The sequence below is a fragment of the Halichoerus grypus genome, chromosome 5, assembly GCF_964656455.1.
Source record: "Halichoerus grypus chromosome 5, mHalGry1.hap1.1, whole genome shotgun sequence".
In the NCBI taxonomy this organism is placed as follows: domain Eukaryota; kingdom Metazoa; phylum Chordata; class Mammalia; order Carnivora; family Phocidae; genus Halichoerus; species Halichoerus grypus.
In genome coordinates this window covers 90,792,159-90,806,877 of record NC_135716.1, presented here as the reverse complement: position 1 = coordinate 90,806,877, position 14,719 = coordinate 90,792,159, and the positions used below count along the sequence as shown (strand labels likewise).

At 45.3% G+C, this 14,719-nt stretch overlaps 1 protein-coding gene across 4 annotated transcripts in view; it reads left to right on the top strand.

The window, feature by feature from the left end:
* The window catches only part of CD101 (CD101 molecule), a 34,748-nt gene extending 30,788 nt beyond the window's left edge, over positions 1-3,960 (top strand). For 2 of the 4 annotated variants that reach the window (XM_078072562.1, XM_036071025.2), the window contains one exon: positions 1,603-3,960. In XM_078072562.1, coding sequence (XP_077928688.1) covers positions 1,603-1,838 — 236 coding nt within the window. In that variant the 3' untranslated portion in view covers positions 1,839-3,960. Of the gene's footprint in view, positions 1-88; positions 282-1,602 lie in introns of all 4 variants that reach the window. The other 2 variants (XR_013447959.1, XR_004910503.2) reach the window with 2 other exon arrangements.
* The last annotated feature ends 10,759 nt before the right edge of the window (positions 3,961-14,719 follow it).

Here is a 14,719-nt window from a genome sequence, read left to right as displayed (position 1 = left end):
TGATGATCTTTACTCTGTGCAACATGATGGCAGCCACCCCTGGGTTCCTGTGGGTGCAATTTACTCATGCAATTAATTCATTCATCAGTTTCCATTGATGACCCATGGACCAAGTGCTGGACAAGATAAAAAGATGTGTAAGATATAGGCCCTGTCCTTCAGGAGTTCACAATGCAGGAGCTGGACAAATGTTTAAATTCTTTCTTGACTTCCAACAAAGAGACGTTCTTCAAGGTGCAAGATGCATCGGCAATGCCAAAAACAGAATTCTTGCAGCAGAGGTTGGTAGAAATGACCTTTAAAGCTGTTTACATCTCTAAGAGTCTATAATCCCATGAGTCCTATAACTTCACCTTTGAAGAAGAAATCGCTTATGTCATTACAATTTTCTAATAAAAGCACAGCTACTATTAGCATCCGATTTTTCGGAAGAGCCCTGGTTTCAAATATCCTGTCATAAATACATGTAGTTGGAAGACTACATTTAGTGGTTGGTATCTCTCTGAGCGTGTCTTTCTGCATGGAGAGTCTGTAAAGCCAGTCCTTTGACTAGTAACTCTGGGCGCTGCTTCCTGGAATCTGGGGTGTTTGCAGCCCTGTCCCTTTGCCTCCCTGTGCACGTGGCCGGGAACCACTTTGGGGTGGCGTGTGCGTGCTCTGCATGTCTGCGTGGCTGATGGTGCTTCCCCATGGGCTGCAGCTGCCCGGCAGTCATGTGCTTCAGCCTGCCTTTATATAGTATCCTCTGCCCATGTGGTTGCAGTCAGTCCGATTCCATTCAAATCAGCCACAGTTGTCACGCACGTGTGCGGGGCACTGCAGGGGACATGGAAACAAATGACACTATGAGGTATACTCAAGTAACTGTGAGGAAACCAAGGAGATGGTTAAGGGGGAACAAAAGAGGTCTACACCAAGGGGTGTGTGAGAAGAGGATCCGGGAGGACTGTGCCTGGAGGCAGGTAGGATGACCCTGGGGAAGAAATGGGTCATCTGAGCTGCATCAGAAGGACCCGGAGGATTAGGGTGCAGAGAGTGTGCCGGATGGAGGCAATAGAGCAACACAGGAAAGGGACTCAAAGGAGGGGACCCGGGGGAGACCCATCTGGAGAGTCAGGAAGGGCTGGAGCTGCTCACCGTGTGTGCTGTCGTGTAAGGACAGCGCGCTGTGGGAGTGTGCGCACGCACACGTAAGAAGCAGCAGTGGGAATAACTCCATTAAAAATTCAGGACTGGCCACAGAGTTGAGAACGAGGGCTGAGTTATAGATCTCTTTTCTGAGGATAGAAGATTAAAGGAGAGGTTTTCTTTTTTGTTTTGTTTTTCTTCGCGGCTGTTGGTTTTAAGTAGGTCATTGGAACCCCAGTGGTTGGAACTTGCTGGGTGAAGGCAGCGAGGCTGGAAAACACCATCCTGGACTTGACTTTCCCCCACCGCTTCCCCCTTTTCCTGCCCACATGTGATTTAAAGGGCCCACTGCTCTTTGGCCCCGCGGTTTTTACCTGTATTTGCCTGTAACGGTAAATCCCGCACGGGTTTATCGTTGATTCGTGCAGGTAAGTTGGAGACTGATTATCTTTATTGTTCTCCTTTTCATTGCAGAGCCCACATTTCCTTCCAGGATCTGCTCATCAACATCTTTACTCTATTTCCTATTGGTCTTCCCCTGCATTCTGTTGATTCTTCTGCTCATTTCCCTCCTCTGCTGGTACCACAAGGCCAGGAAGTTGTCAGCACTGAGTCGAAAAGCACAGAATGAAAAGGCTCTCTGGGTGAACTTGAAAGGGGCTGGTGACTGGACAACAAACCCGAAGGAAGAGGAAGAGGAAGACCATTGAATCTGGAGAGCTTCCAGCAGCCCTGGGGAAAGTGCGGGCTTTGGAATCAGACTGAGTGGCATGTGAATGTGAATGAATCCTGATCCGGTCCTTCTTGGCGTCTGTGGCCTTAGGCAAGTTACCTAGGAATCAGAGGGAATTTTTATTGAGCGTCTATGTGGGCCCCCACACTGCTAAGTGTCTCTTCGTTGTATTACCCTCATCTACGCCTTGCATCTTCCCAGGAGCTAGATGATTTACCCTGTTTTTCACTGGCCCTACCTCACAGAGGTTCAGGGTCCCTGTCTGTAAGGAGAGAACCTCCCTCACACAGCCTCTTGGGTATTCGGTGAGATCGTATGGCGAAGCCCAGGGTGAGAATGCCCTCTACTCTCTCCTCCCTTATGTCACTGACTCCCGGGAGAGCACTCCGAGTGGTCCAGTCACACTGGCTCTAGGTTCATCTTTTGCCCCCAGGTAAGAGGTGTAGGAAGGGGCCTGATGTCAGCAAGGCGAAAAGATGTTGGGGATATGCTCTTCGTTCACATCTGATCTGCCTCCCAACGTGAGCGTGACTTCCTTCAAAGTAGAAATCCCATCTTTCCCTCATCCCATCTATAAATGCTACTCAAGAACAAGCTCTGCATAGAGGGTGCCTGATCCATATTGGCCCTTTGATGAAATTGTAAAGCATTTTGTAGTCTGAGTTTCTTTCTTTTTTTCTTTCCCTTTCCCTTTTCCTTCCTTCCTTCCTTTTTTCCTTTCTCTTTCTTTTCTCTATTAGCTTTAGGTCATTGCTAAGGGAAAACTTTTTTTTTTTTTTTTTTTTTACAACAGTGCTCTAATCAGCCCCTAAGGCCTCATACCCCCCCTTCCTCCCCACGCCAGAAGATCCATCTGGGTCCTGGCTCTGAGCCAGTGCCTTATTTTCTTTGACCTGACAGCATTAGGTAGTAGCACAGGGCATTGTGGTGGTTTTCTGGGGGAGGAGGAGGAACAGTGCCCCAGTCCCGTCCTCCCCCAGCAGGGGCTAGGAGCTCAGGGGAAGCAGTGGGTCAAGTCTGGTTCCTCAGGGTCCCCTATTCTCAGCCAGGAACGGTCGGGGGAGGGGGATGGTTGGGGAGTGTCATGGCTTAAGGCTTTCAGCAACTGTCCCCCAGGATATAACAAGTGTTCGCACTGGGCCTGAGGCTTCCTCATCTTTGTTTCAAAAGCTGCTCAGGCCCTATTGTAGCCAGAATTGGAAATCAATCAGAACCGCCTAACAGACTTGAGAAGATGCATCTATTTATTATCTGTGTGACCAACAGGGTTGCTTTAACACTCGCTGATTTGCATTTCCAAGGAGAGCAATTTATTTTTAATTATTTTATCAAGCACACACGTCTCTCCAAACATAATTAGTTCCTTTGCAGGGGGAGCATTGGTGGCTATGAGAACTCCCAGTGAAGAGCTATAGGTCCCTTCCGCTCATCTCCCTTTATAGGCTCATTTAAAATAGCCCAAGTGTTTCCTTAAATGTGTCAACACATTAGTCTCTTCTCAGGTAGGGGTGGCATATTTTTCAGAAAACAAAGCTAAAGGTAAGACTTGTTAGAAAGTATGATGTCCCCTGCCTTTCCCCCCCCCCCCAAAACCTGTATTTTAATTAGGATTTTAAAGGGAAAGGGAGCAGAATAGAGCCCCGTCAGATAATCAGAGCAGATTCTGGTGCTTCCCCCTGCCTGGGGTCCTCTTTCCCCTGACCCCGTCCCTCTCTCCTCACCTGGGTCCGGCCTTTCGGCTCAGAGCTCACCGGCCACTTCTTCCTGTTTGAATCCGGCCCAGACACGGCACAGAGCAGACACTGAAATGTCCAAGTGCATCGCCCGGAGCCGAGCATGGGAATGATTCGATTACTCCCCAGGGAACACCTCGTGCCCAGCCCCGGGATCGGTGTGAGGGATCCAGCGGGGACCCAGCCAGATGCAGCTCCAGTCCCCTAGGGTCATCAGCTTGTTCCTTCTGGCTGCTGGGCTCTCAGCACGCTAGGTGTCCTAAGAAGCCGTGTTGTGCTATTTGGCCCGTTGTGAATTTTTAGGCAGCTAAACCTCAAAGTCGTCTTTTCTCTTCTCTGAACTGAATAAAATTTGTGTTCACCCAAGTCGGTCGATATTTCCCGTGAAACCTCTTCTCTTTCCAATGCTGTGCTTGTCCCGTTTTACTCTCTAACACTTAGGGGAGAACTTCACTTTTATTCACCGATTGAAACTTTTCCATTCTGTGTCAGCACCTGGTTTCCCTTTCAGCGTCTTGGGTTTTCAGTCCTCCTTGGCAGCCGAACAAACCTGTCTCGGGAATTGGCTACTTGTGGCCCACAGGCCAAGCGCAGACCACCACCCGTTTTTTAAAATATGAGTTGTTGGAAGACAGCCATTCCTTTTGCCTGCATATTACCTCAGGCTGCTGTCTTCATGAAACGGCAGAGGTGAGTAGTTGCCATGGAGAATGTGGGCCTAAAATGTTTACTGTCTGGCCCTTTACAGAAAAAGGTCTCCTGCTTTAGTGGCTAATGTTCTGTCTTAACCACGCACTGTGTTCCTGGGACCCTTGGCCTACTGTATTGGTATCTCTTATATACCTGATTAATTGAAGAATAACCTGAGGCTCTCCAGATTGGGGTGTGGTCCAAGCCACTGTGAAGTTCGAATCCTCTGCCGCACTCCTCCTAGAGATGGGAAATTCAGCACCCTGGAGGTGCTCCTGCTCTGTGCAGGATGAGATGACGTGGAGGTGTGTAAAGCATGAATAGGCTGTTTTCGTTCTTTTTAGTCTAGGAAGACATGTATGGGAAACAGCTGATATACGGCAGAACAAGAAAGTAGAAAGTCAAGTGCCATAATTCTTTCTTACGATTGCACAGAAGTTGTTCATCATCTCAGAGTTTCAGGGCACCCCCATGTAAAAGGGATTGTTATTCCTGTCCTGCAGGAAAGACAGGGACGCTTAGAGGGGTTGGGTTGCTCCAGGATCACCCAGCCACGTGTAGAAGAGTAAGAGCTCCAATTGAGGTCTGCTGGCAACCAATCCTAGACTCCTCCCATGGTAGACACTGTGCTCAAAGTCACAGCAATGGGGAACATCTAGTGATAATAATATCCACCTCGCATGGTTGTTATGAGCATGGAATCAGATACTTATATGGGGATAAGTTTTAAACGGTTTGAAGTCGTAAGTGAATGTGGGCATACCCAAGTTTTTTTCAGGCCTCATCTGTCTGTGCACATAAACGAAATTAAATCAACAATAATCAAATTCTATAGACTTTCGCCCCCCAAGCTACTTACACGGGGTCTTGGCCATCTGTAAAGCGTTCTTCAAGTATTTCTGGGGATTCTATAGGATTCTGGGAATTCACATGAGCTCACAAACTGGTCCCCTCCCACATGGTTTCCTGCTGCTCTGTTCAGCTCTGTGGGCTCCCAGTGCAGCTAGGATGCCAGAGCATATGACGTATTAACGCCGGACGGTGTTCGTTGGTAAGCAAGGAAGAACACCTCTCATTCTGTCCTCATGTCACACTCCGGATTGCAAACGAATCCAAAATTGCTTGTGCCCCCATGTCTCCAAAGATTGTGAAAACAGGTCCTTTAACTTTTGCCCAGTACCTCCTTGCTCCTCAGGGTCCAGACACCAGCAAGTCTGGGCCCAGTCTGGGAGAGAGACGTCATGCTGTTTTTCATTTCCCATGCTCAACCCCTGGGAACCTGTTAGTACATCTTCATCTCAGGCCCCCTGTCTCCCCTGTAGTTGAGTCATGCAAATTTTACTTCTGGGGAGTCCGCCCACTCATCAGACAGGGCCAGGGAAGTTTACATTCCCTGTAGGCTCAGCCGGGACTTCTGTTATATTGGCTATTAATTTTTACCCCTAATGCCGTAAAGTGCTATGGCAATTAAGAAATCAGAGACAGCTTCATAAAGGAGATGTCATTTGAACTAGGCTTTAAAGTCAGGAAATATTTTGACAGAAGTTGGGATAAACAGTAATCTGCGGAGAGAGGTAGCTCCATGAAAAGTGTGTAGAATAGCTTTGGTTTGATTTAAGTGTCAGATTTATGGAGCAATGAGAGATATTAAATATGGAAAGGTTAGAGTAAGGAGGGACGAGAGAACAGATCTTGAACATGCACAAAAACTTCGACTTTATTTGATGGACAATGGGGAGCCATTGAATGTTATTTAGCAGGGAAGGAGCAGTTCTCCTTTAGGAGAATTGAAAAACCAGCAGCATAGATGATGGGTAGGGTTGGGTGAGGGCTGGGGCAGTTTCAAGGCAAAGCAGGGCAGCCGGCCTCAGGACATAACCTCCATGTTCCTAAGTTGTGTAACAAGGATAAAACCAATTTTGTGAGGTTTGAGGACTAAACCGAATTATCAGAAAGTTTCAAGTATTACATTAAGCTCATAGACGTAACTAATGTATATTTGTTAAGTACAATGATAACATGTTATGAGATTCTTATTCTGTTTAATAAATATTTGTTAGCCTAATTTTCTATTGGTAATTGTAGAGGTAAGAGAGTTGTATCTTTTCACTTAGCTGGCTTTCCGTTTGACTTATCTTTTTTTTTTAAAAAAAAGATTTTATTTATTTATTTGAGAGAGAGTGTGTGAGAGCAAGAGAGAGGGAGAGAGAGCACAAGCAGGGGGAAGGGTAGAAGGAGAGGGAGAAGCCGACTCCCTGCTGAGCAGGGAGCCCCATGCGGGGCTTACGTAGGGCTCGATCCCAGGACCCTGAGATCATGACCTGAACCTAAGGCAGGTGCTTAACTGACTGAGCCACCCAGGCGCCCCTGCCTTATCTTTTTTTTTTTTTTTTTTTTTCAAGATTTTATTTTTAAGGTATCTCTACACCCAATGTGGGGCTCGAACTCACAACCCCAAGATCAAGAGTCACATGCTCCATTGACTGCCCAGGCAGGCGCCCTTACCTTATCTTTTTGATACTTGCTTTTATGTTTAATTTACTTGTTAGTTATTTGGAGTTTCTACCATGTCATCTTTAAATCCAAGGCTCCTTTTGGATCAGCTCTGACTTTCAAACAGAGCTATTTTGACTAGAAGCATAATTATCACATTAAACCATTTGCTGAGATGGAAGACCACTTTGGATAGGAGGTATGAATAAGTTCATATGTCATAAGTTAACCAGTAAATGAAAATCCAAATTCATTAGCTTTTAAGGTCACAATGGTACAGGGTGTTGAAAATGTGTGCTTCAATTTTATATGGAGAGAGAATCCATTTTCGTGGATTGAAAGTCTCAATACTGTTAAGATGTCCATTTTCTGCAAATTGGTCTATAGAGTTGATGCAGTGGTTATCAGTGGGGGAGGGAGGGCATGGCACTTGTGCTCTCCAAAGGACACTGCGCAATTTATGGACACATGTTTTTGTGTGGCACAGCCTGAGGTAGGGGGGTGCTACTGGCACCTGGTGGGTAGAGCCCAGGGATGCTGTTACCCGTCCTCCAGTGCACAGGACAGACACCTTTCCCCACAGCAAAGAATTGCCTGGCCTGAAATTTCAATAGTGTTGAGAATAAGAAACCCTGATTTAATGGAATCCTAATCAAAATCTCAGGTAATTTTAGTTGTGGAGAAAGGGGAACCCTCCTACACTGTTGGTGGGAATGCAAGCTGGTGCAGCCACTCTGGAAAACAGTATGGAGGTTCTTCAAAAAGTTGAAAATAGAGCTACCATACGATCCAGCAATTGCATTACTGGGATTTACCCCAAAGATACAAATGTAGGGATCCGAAGGGGTACGTGCACCCTGATGTTTATAGCAGCAATGTCCACAATAGCCAAACTGTGGAAAGAGCCAAGATGTCCATCGACAGATGAATGGATAAAGAAGGTGTGGTATATATATATATACAATGGAATATTATGCAGCCATCAAAAAGAATGAAATCTTGCCATTTGCAATGACGTGGATGGAACTGGAGGGTATTATGCTGAGCGAAATAAGTCAATCAATCAGAGAAAGACGTGTATCATATGACCTCACTGATATGAGGAATTTTTAATCTCAAGAAACAAACTGAGGGTTGCTAGAGGGGTGGGGGGTGGGGGGAATGGGGTGGCTGGGTGATAGACATTGGGGAGGGTATGTGCTGTGGTGAGCGTTGTGAAGTGTGCAAGACTGTTGAATCATAGATCTGTACCTCTGAAGCAAATAATACATTATATGTTAAAAAAAAAAAAAAGAAGATAGCAGGAGGGTAAGAATGAAGGGGGGGAAATCAGAGGGGGAGACAAACCATGAGAGACTATGGACTCTGAAAAACAAACTGAGGGTTCTGGGGCAGGGGGGGAGGATGGTTAGCCTGGTGATGGGTATTAAAGAGGGCACGTTCTGCATGGAGCACTGGGTGTTATATGCAAACAATGAATCATGGAACCCTACATCAAAAACTAATGATGTAATGTATGGTGATTAACATAACATAATAAAAAAAAATCCCAGGTAATTTTAGAAATTGGCTAGCTCATTCTAATAAAAATATAAATAATCTAGGTTAGAAAATATTTAAAAAGAAAAAGTTGGAGGAATTACACTCTCAAGTTCCAGGACCGTCTATGAAGCCATAATAATTAAAATAGTGTGTTATAGGGGCACCTGGCTGGCTCAGTCAGTGGAGCATGTGACTCCTGATCTCAGGGTGGTGAGTATGAGCCCCATGTTGGGAGATTACTTTAAAAATAAATAAATAAAATGTGATGGTATTTTTTAAAAAACCCAGTGTGTTATAGGTACAAGTATAAACAAGGAAACCAATGGAAGAGAATAGAGTCCAGAAATACACCTACATATGTACATTTACCTAATTTCCATTATAGGTACCATTGGAGTGGGGAAATCATTCTTCTTCTAATAAATGGTGCTAATACAATTGGATAATTATATGAAAAAAATGAACCTTGACATCTACCTCACATTTTATACTACAAAAGAAAAAAATTAATTGGACATCACTAAAATAAAACATTTGTTCATCAAAGACATCATTAATAAAGTGATTACACGAGCCATGGATGGGGGGTAGATAGTCACAAAACATATCTAACAAAGACTTGCATCCAGAATATATACAGAACTCCTATAAATCCATTTTTTTCAAAAAGGGGAGGAGCCTGAAACTCAATTTAAAAATAGGCAAAAGACTTGAACAGGGGTTTTACAAAAGAGAATTATTGGAACAGTCAGTAATCATATATAGTTCAGGCTTCAGGAAGCATATGCCAAGATGGGATGAGACGTGCAAGGGGTCTACTGAGGGAAATGCCTGTGAAGGAAAAGGGGGTGGGGCAGGAGAAGGTAAGGAGAGCTCTGGACTGGGGTGCAGGTTTGACATCTATAAAAGGAAACAGGGAAGGAAGAAGGATTATGGAGGAAGAACTTTAGACTCGGTGTAATTTTGAGATCATCTGGACCAAGCTGATGGGAGTCTCTTGAGCAAAGGTTGGCTGTTGGAGGAGTGCCCCCCTGGGCAGAAATGGCCTAGCTCTAGTATCCCTGCCATGCTTAGTCTTTGACTGGAAGCAGCCCTGGGAAAATGTGGCATCAGCATGAGCGTGGTGACGGATATGAAGATCTAGCTGCTGGAAGCTGTCAGTCAGCTATGTTTCCTGCAGAAGGTTCTCTTAAAGGGAGATTTGAGTAGTGCACCTCCATGGCCACAGCATCTGAAAAGATGCTCAAAATCATCGTTCATCAGCAAACTGCAGATTAAGACACCAATGAGATACCCCTATCATCAAGATAATTAAAATGTAAAAGACAATATCAAATATCCAACACAGGTAAAAATTTAGAGTTACCAGAACTTAATATGTTGCTGGTGGCAGTGTAAATCTGTTCAACTATTTTGTAAAATCGTTTGGTAGTTTTTGATAAAGTCAAACATATACCTGCCCTATGACCTAGCAATTCTGCTCCTTGCATTTCCCAAGAGAAATGAATACTTATATCGACCAAGAGACGTATATAAGAATACTTACAGCTTTATCCATCATTGCTAAAACCTGGAAACAACCCCATTGTCCATCAATAGGTGAATGGATACAGAACTTGTTTATACTGTGGAATACTACACAGTAATAAAAATGAACAAACTACGGACACACGTGACAGCATGATGAATAGCAGAGCAATTTTTTTAGTGAAAGAAGCCAGGCACGGAAGGGTATGCACTGTATGATTCCATTTATTTGAAGTCCAAGAACCAGCAAAATGAATCTATGGTGACAGAAGTCAGAATAATCATTTCCCCTGGCAGAGGGAGTATTGACTAGGAAGTAGCATGAAGAACCTTCTGGGACAACTGAAATGTTTTTTATCTCGATCTAGGTAGTGGTTTCACGGGTGTATACCTATGTAAAAATTTACTAAGCTATTTTCTTAAGATTGAGCAATTTATGTAAATAACATACAACTTATATATATATAATAATATATAACTTAAATAACTTACTGGGTATAAATAACTTAAACCTATGTTTTTTAAAACAACATCTCTCTTTCAAAAAGTGGGACACCTGGGTGGCTCAGTCGGTGAAGTGTCTGCCTTCGGCTCAGGTCATGATCCCAGGGTCCTGGGATCAAGTCCCGCATTGGGCTCCCTGCTCAGCAGGGACTCTGCTTCTCTCTCTGCCTGCTGCTTCCCCTGCTCCCTCTCTCTCTCTCCGACAAATAAATAAAATCTTTTTTTTTTTAAAGATTTTATTTATTTATTTGACAGAGAGAGACACAGCGAGAGAGGGAACACAAGCAGGGGGAGTGGGTGAGGGAGAGAGAGAAGCAGGCTTCCCGCTGAGCAGGAAGCCCGATGCGGGGCTCGATCCCAGTACCCCGGGATCATGACCTGAGCTGAAGGCAGACGCTTAACGACTGAGCCACCCAGGCGCCCCAATAAATAAAATCTTTAAAAAAAAAAGTATTTGAGAACCAACTAGATGAACAATGCAGAGTGAGGGATTTTAATATAGAGGGACATAAGATTTATTTATTCCACAAACATTTTCTGATATTCTGCATATGCCAAGACATACACTAGGAGCTAGGGATGCAGAAACAATGGACATCATCCACTCTCTCTAAGAGGAAACGAGAAAGGAGTTGATGTTCACTATATTGAGCAGCCATCACGAGTCATGAGGACTGGATCTTTATGACGAACTTGTGAAGCTGAGATTAAACCATAAACCAGGAAAAAGCAGTTAAGTATCATGCCTTAAGTATGAGTGGCAGAGCTAGTATTTAAACTCAGGTGCATTAACTCCAAAAGCAACAGTTTCCCTATCACAGTATGCTTCCTCTAGTTGTAAAGACTCTACCATCTCGTTTTGAGCAAAGATCTGTACACACAAGGTAGAACAGGAGGACCACTGGGACAGAAAAAATAAAGATAGGTGCTTGCTTTGTCACATGCTAAGTGCCAATTTGCTCTAAAAAGGGGAAATGAATTTAGACTAGAAAACAGGAGATCCTTTTGCACTCTGCCCTGGTTCCCACAGATGTCCATTTAACCCAGTGCACGTTTTTGTTATGGGCTCCCATGACTGAAGGCAAATGCTACAAGTTCTTGAGTCTGTCTTTAGGGAATCTTTGTATTGTTTGTACCACCCTGCTGGCGGCAGAAAATTCTTTGAAGATCTTCTGTTCCCAAACCCAAGATGGAACCAGCCCAATAAGATGGCGCTGACGTCAGAATGGCCTTTATTACTCTATGTGGGCCTTCTAGTCCTAGAACTGGCAAATGGGGATGCTGCATAAAAACCATCACTACTAAAGCAAAGCTGGAGCAGTGGTACAGGAATCTGAAGTGGCTGGCCTTAGCTTCGATATTGAAGAAGGTTTGCTGGCTCTGTTCAATGCCAGGTCCTAACAAACACATACCAAATTCTAAAGTCTAAATTTCAGGTCCAAATTCCTCGCTTGAAACTTTTCGTGATCCAGGGAAGGTATTCAGTGTAGTATTAACGATGGGTCATTCAAACCCAGTAAACCAAGAGACTTCCCACCTGGCAACAGCAGGCTAAATGGGGACTGTGATATCCTTTCACACAAAAGAAATCATCAGCACATGGGCCCTTGTGGGAAGTAAGAGGCAGCGAGATAAAATTGAGGCTGCTAAACTACTCCCTCTTAGGGTTTTCCACTTTGACTCTTTGCTCCTTTTAGATAGTATGCCCAATGAATACATCTGGTTTCTTAATAGTCAGGAAGGTGAGCTCCGGATTTAGACTGCCTGCATGCAAATCCTGACATCCATCACTGGCTGTGTCATCTTTGCCAGTTAATCTCCCTTTGCCCCACTTCCCTCGTGCATACAAGGAGGTGATGCCCATTACTTCATGGACTCTGTTGGAAGGGTTAAATGAGATATACACATACAGGAGTTAGAATTCATGAATGTTAGGTATCACCGTTATCATCATTGACAAGCTGGACATTCTAATCTTTTCTACCCCTAAGAAGGAAACCAGATACCTGCATTTGACATTCTAAGTCTTAACATGATAGTGGACAGAAACAGGGTATGGACCTGACATGCAAGCATGGGCTTTGCTACAAAACAGGATCATTGTTTGGGTCCACAGCCCAAGAGCCTAATTTAGAGAAGGATAAGTATGAAGCTGCAGGAAAGAGTCAGCATATCAAGGCAATGCGGACAGAGGAACATTTGGATAAAATTGTCTGAGTGCTTTATAGTTAAATGAAGAGCCAGGGTAGTTTAATCCAGGAGTTCCAAGTGAAGATATATAAATATATGGGAATTAATGGGGAATGGAGTCACCAGAGACTCCTATCCTGGTACTTTATACCTGTATTAATTAGCTAATTCAATTTGCATGTAGATTTGAGTGCAAATGGCACATTTGGAAAACAAATGTTATGGTAAGTAGCAAATAATTAGCTTGGGAATTTGTTTTAGTCAGCACAGTCTGCCATAACAAAATACCATAGACTTGGTGGCTTAAACAACAGAACTTTAGTTTCTCACACCTCTGGAGACTAAAAGTCCCAGATCAAGATGCCAGCCAACTGGCAAGTGCTCTCTTCCCAGCTTGTAGACTGCCAACTTCTTGCTATGTCCTCATATGACAGAGAAAGAGAAACAGAGAGAAAAACACACACACACAGGAAGAGAGTTTCTCTGATATCTCTTATAAGGGCACTAATCCTGTCATGAGGGCCTCATCCTCGGGACACGATTTCACCTAATTATCTCCCAGTGGCCCCACCTCCAAATACCATCACACTGGGAAGTAGAGCTTCATCACATGAATTTGGGAAGATTCAATTTAGTCCACAGAAGAATTTACAGTGTAATTAATGAGTTGAACTGTGGTTTGCTCTGTACCCGTGGTCTTCATGCCTGTTAGCATGGTTCAGAGGGAGTAAGTTATTTGGTATTTTTTATTGTACACGCACACACTTGGGTAGGGTATACACTTAACAGCAAAGCCGCTCAAGTGGGCAGAATTTCCCCACCTACCACTTAGCCATGCCCCAGCTGTCCTGTCAGACGTAGGCAATTAAGAACGGGGCAGGACTTGTGTCATGCCAAAAAAAACGCCTGAGGATGGAAAGGGATTGCTTAAACATGCATGCAGAGCTCCAGGCGGGCATACACAGAACTTAGGTGAGTCCTCTTCCACAGCCCCTCTTTAATGCAGTGTTTGTCTCCCCTGGACTGAAGGACAAGTGTTGAGGGTTGGCGGGCGGGGTAGTGGGGAAAGTGGGAGACAAAGAAGAATGGGAGAGAAGAATCTGACAATTAGCATAAGAGTGAGAAAGCAGAAATAAAAGTTAACAAACCGCAGAAAGCACAACCTTACAGCCCCGGCCCCACCCAAGCTCTTCTCTGGGGCTCTGGTGGGTCGATCCCATCCCCAGCACGGGCACCAGCAGGGTCTGAAGGAACCCGCTGACTGGGAGAAGGAAGGAGGCTGCCTGCTTACAGGAAGAAACTTCCAGATGCCAGGAGAGACGGCAAGCCACTCGTCCCGGAGGCCAGGCCTCGCTGTCTCCTGGCTACCGGGGAGGACGAGAAGCTCTGTCTGCTGTGTGGGGGACTTCTGCTTAGAGTAAGGTGGAAGTCGGTCCAGGAAAGGGAGAGTGGGAAAGCTCTAAAGGAGAAGTGAAGAGCTAGGAAGAGCTCCATCTTTTGAAGGGGATGCCCTGGGCTACCCAGGAAGGCCGCCTCAGATCTTCATCAAAAGAGTTATTAACTCTCCTTCTTCTCATTGTTGGACGGGAACAAATCCCTCACCTAGAACCGGCTGGCCCTCATCCAAATGCATGGAAAGCTGGAGAGAGAACCAGGAGGGAGGTGGCAGATTAGATAAGAAGTGAGAAGTGACAGATGTTGTCAGGCAAGTCGACCAGACGGGAGATGGTGCGGCTCAATGAATCACTAGCCTGGCGCCAGGCAAGGGCCTACATCCCCAAGAACCACATCCCCCTGCAGCTTCCAGGCCGCTTCCTGCGCTGCGCACCAAGAAAAAATCGCCCACGTTAACCTCACTTCCTCTTCCGCTCCGCTTTGCAGGCTGGTTAAGTCAAGGGACAGGGAGGGAGCATGCGCGAGCTGCAGCAAGGCACCCACACTGGAAGGAACAACGTGGCGCTCGGTGCCAGACCGAAGGACCACCCCCCAAATCCTGACGCTTCGGGCACCGCGTTTACCGGGAGGAGAGCTCTGCAGGTCGTGAAGTGCTCTGCCTGGTTCAGCACTTGTCCTGGCGACTCAGAGGGCGTCCAGGGGAGTGGGCTTGTCAAGTGTTCGTTGACACGGAGTCAGGAGATAGCACTAACAGGTCAGCTGACGGGAGCAAGACTCAAAGAGA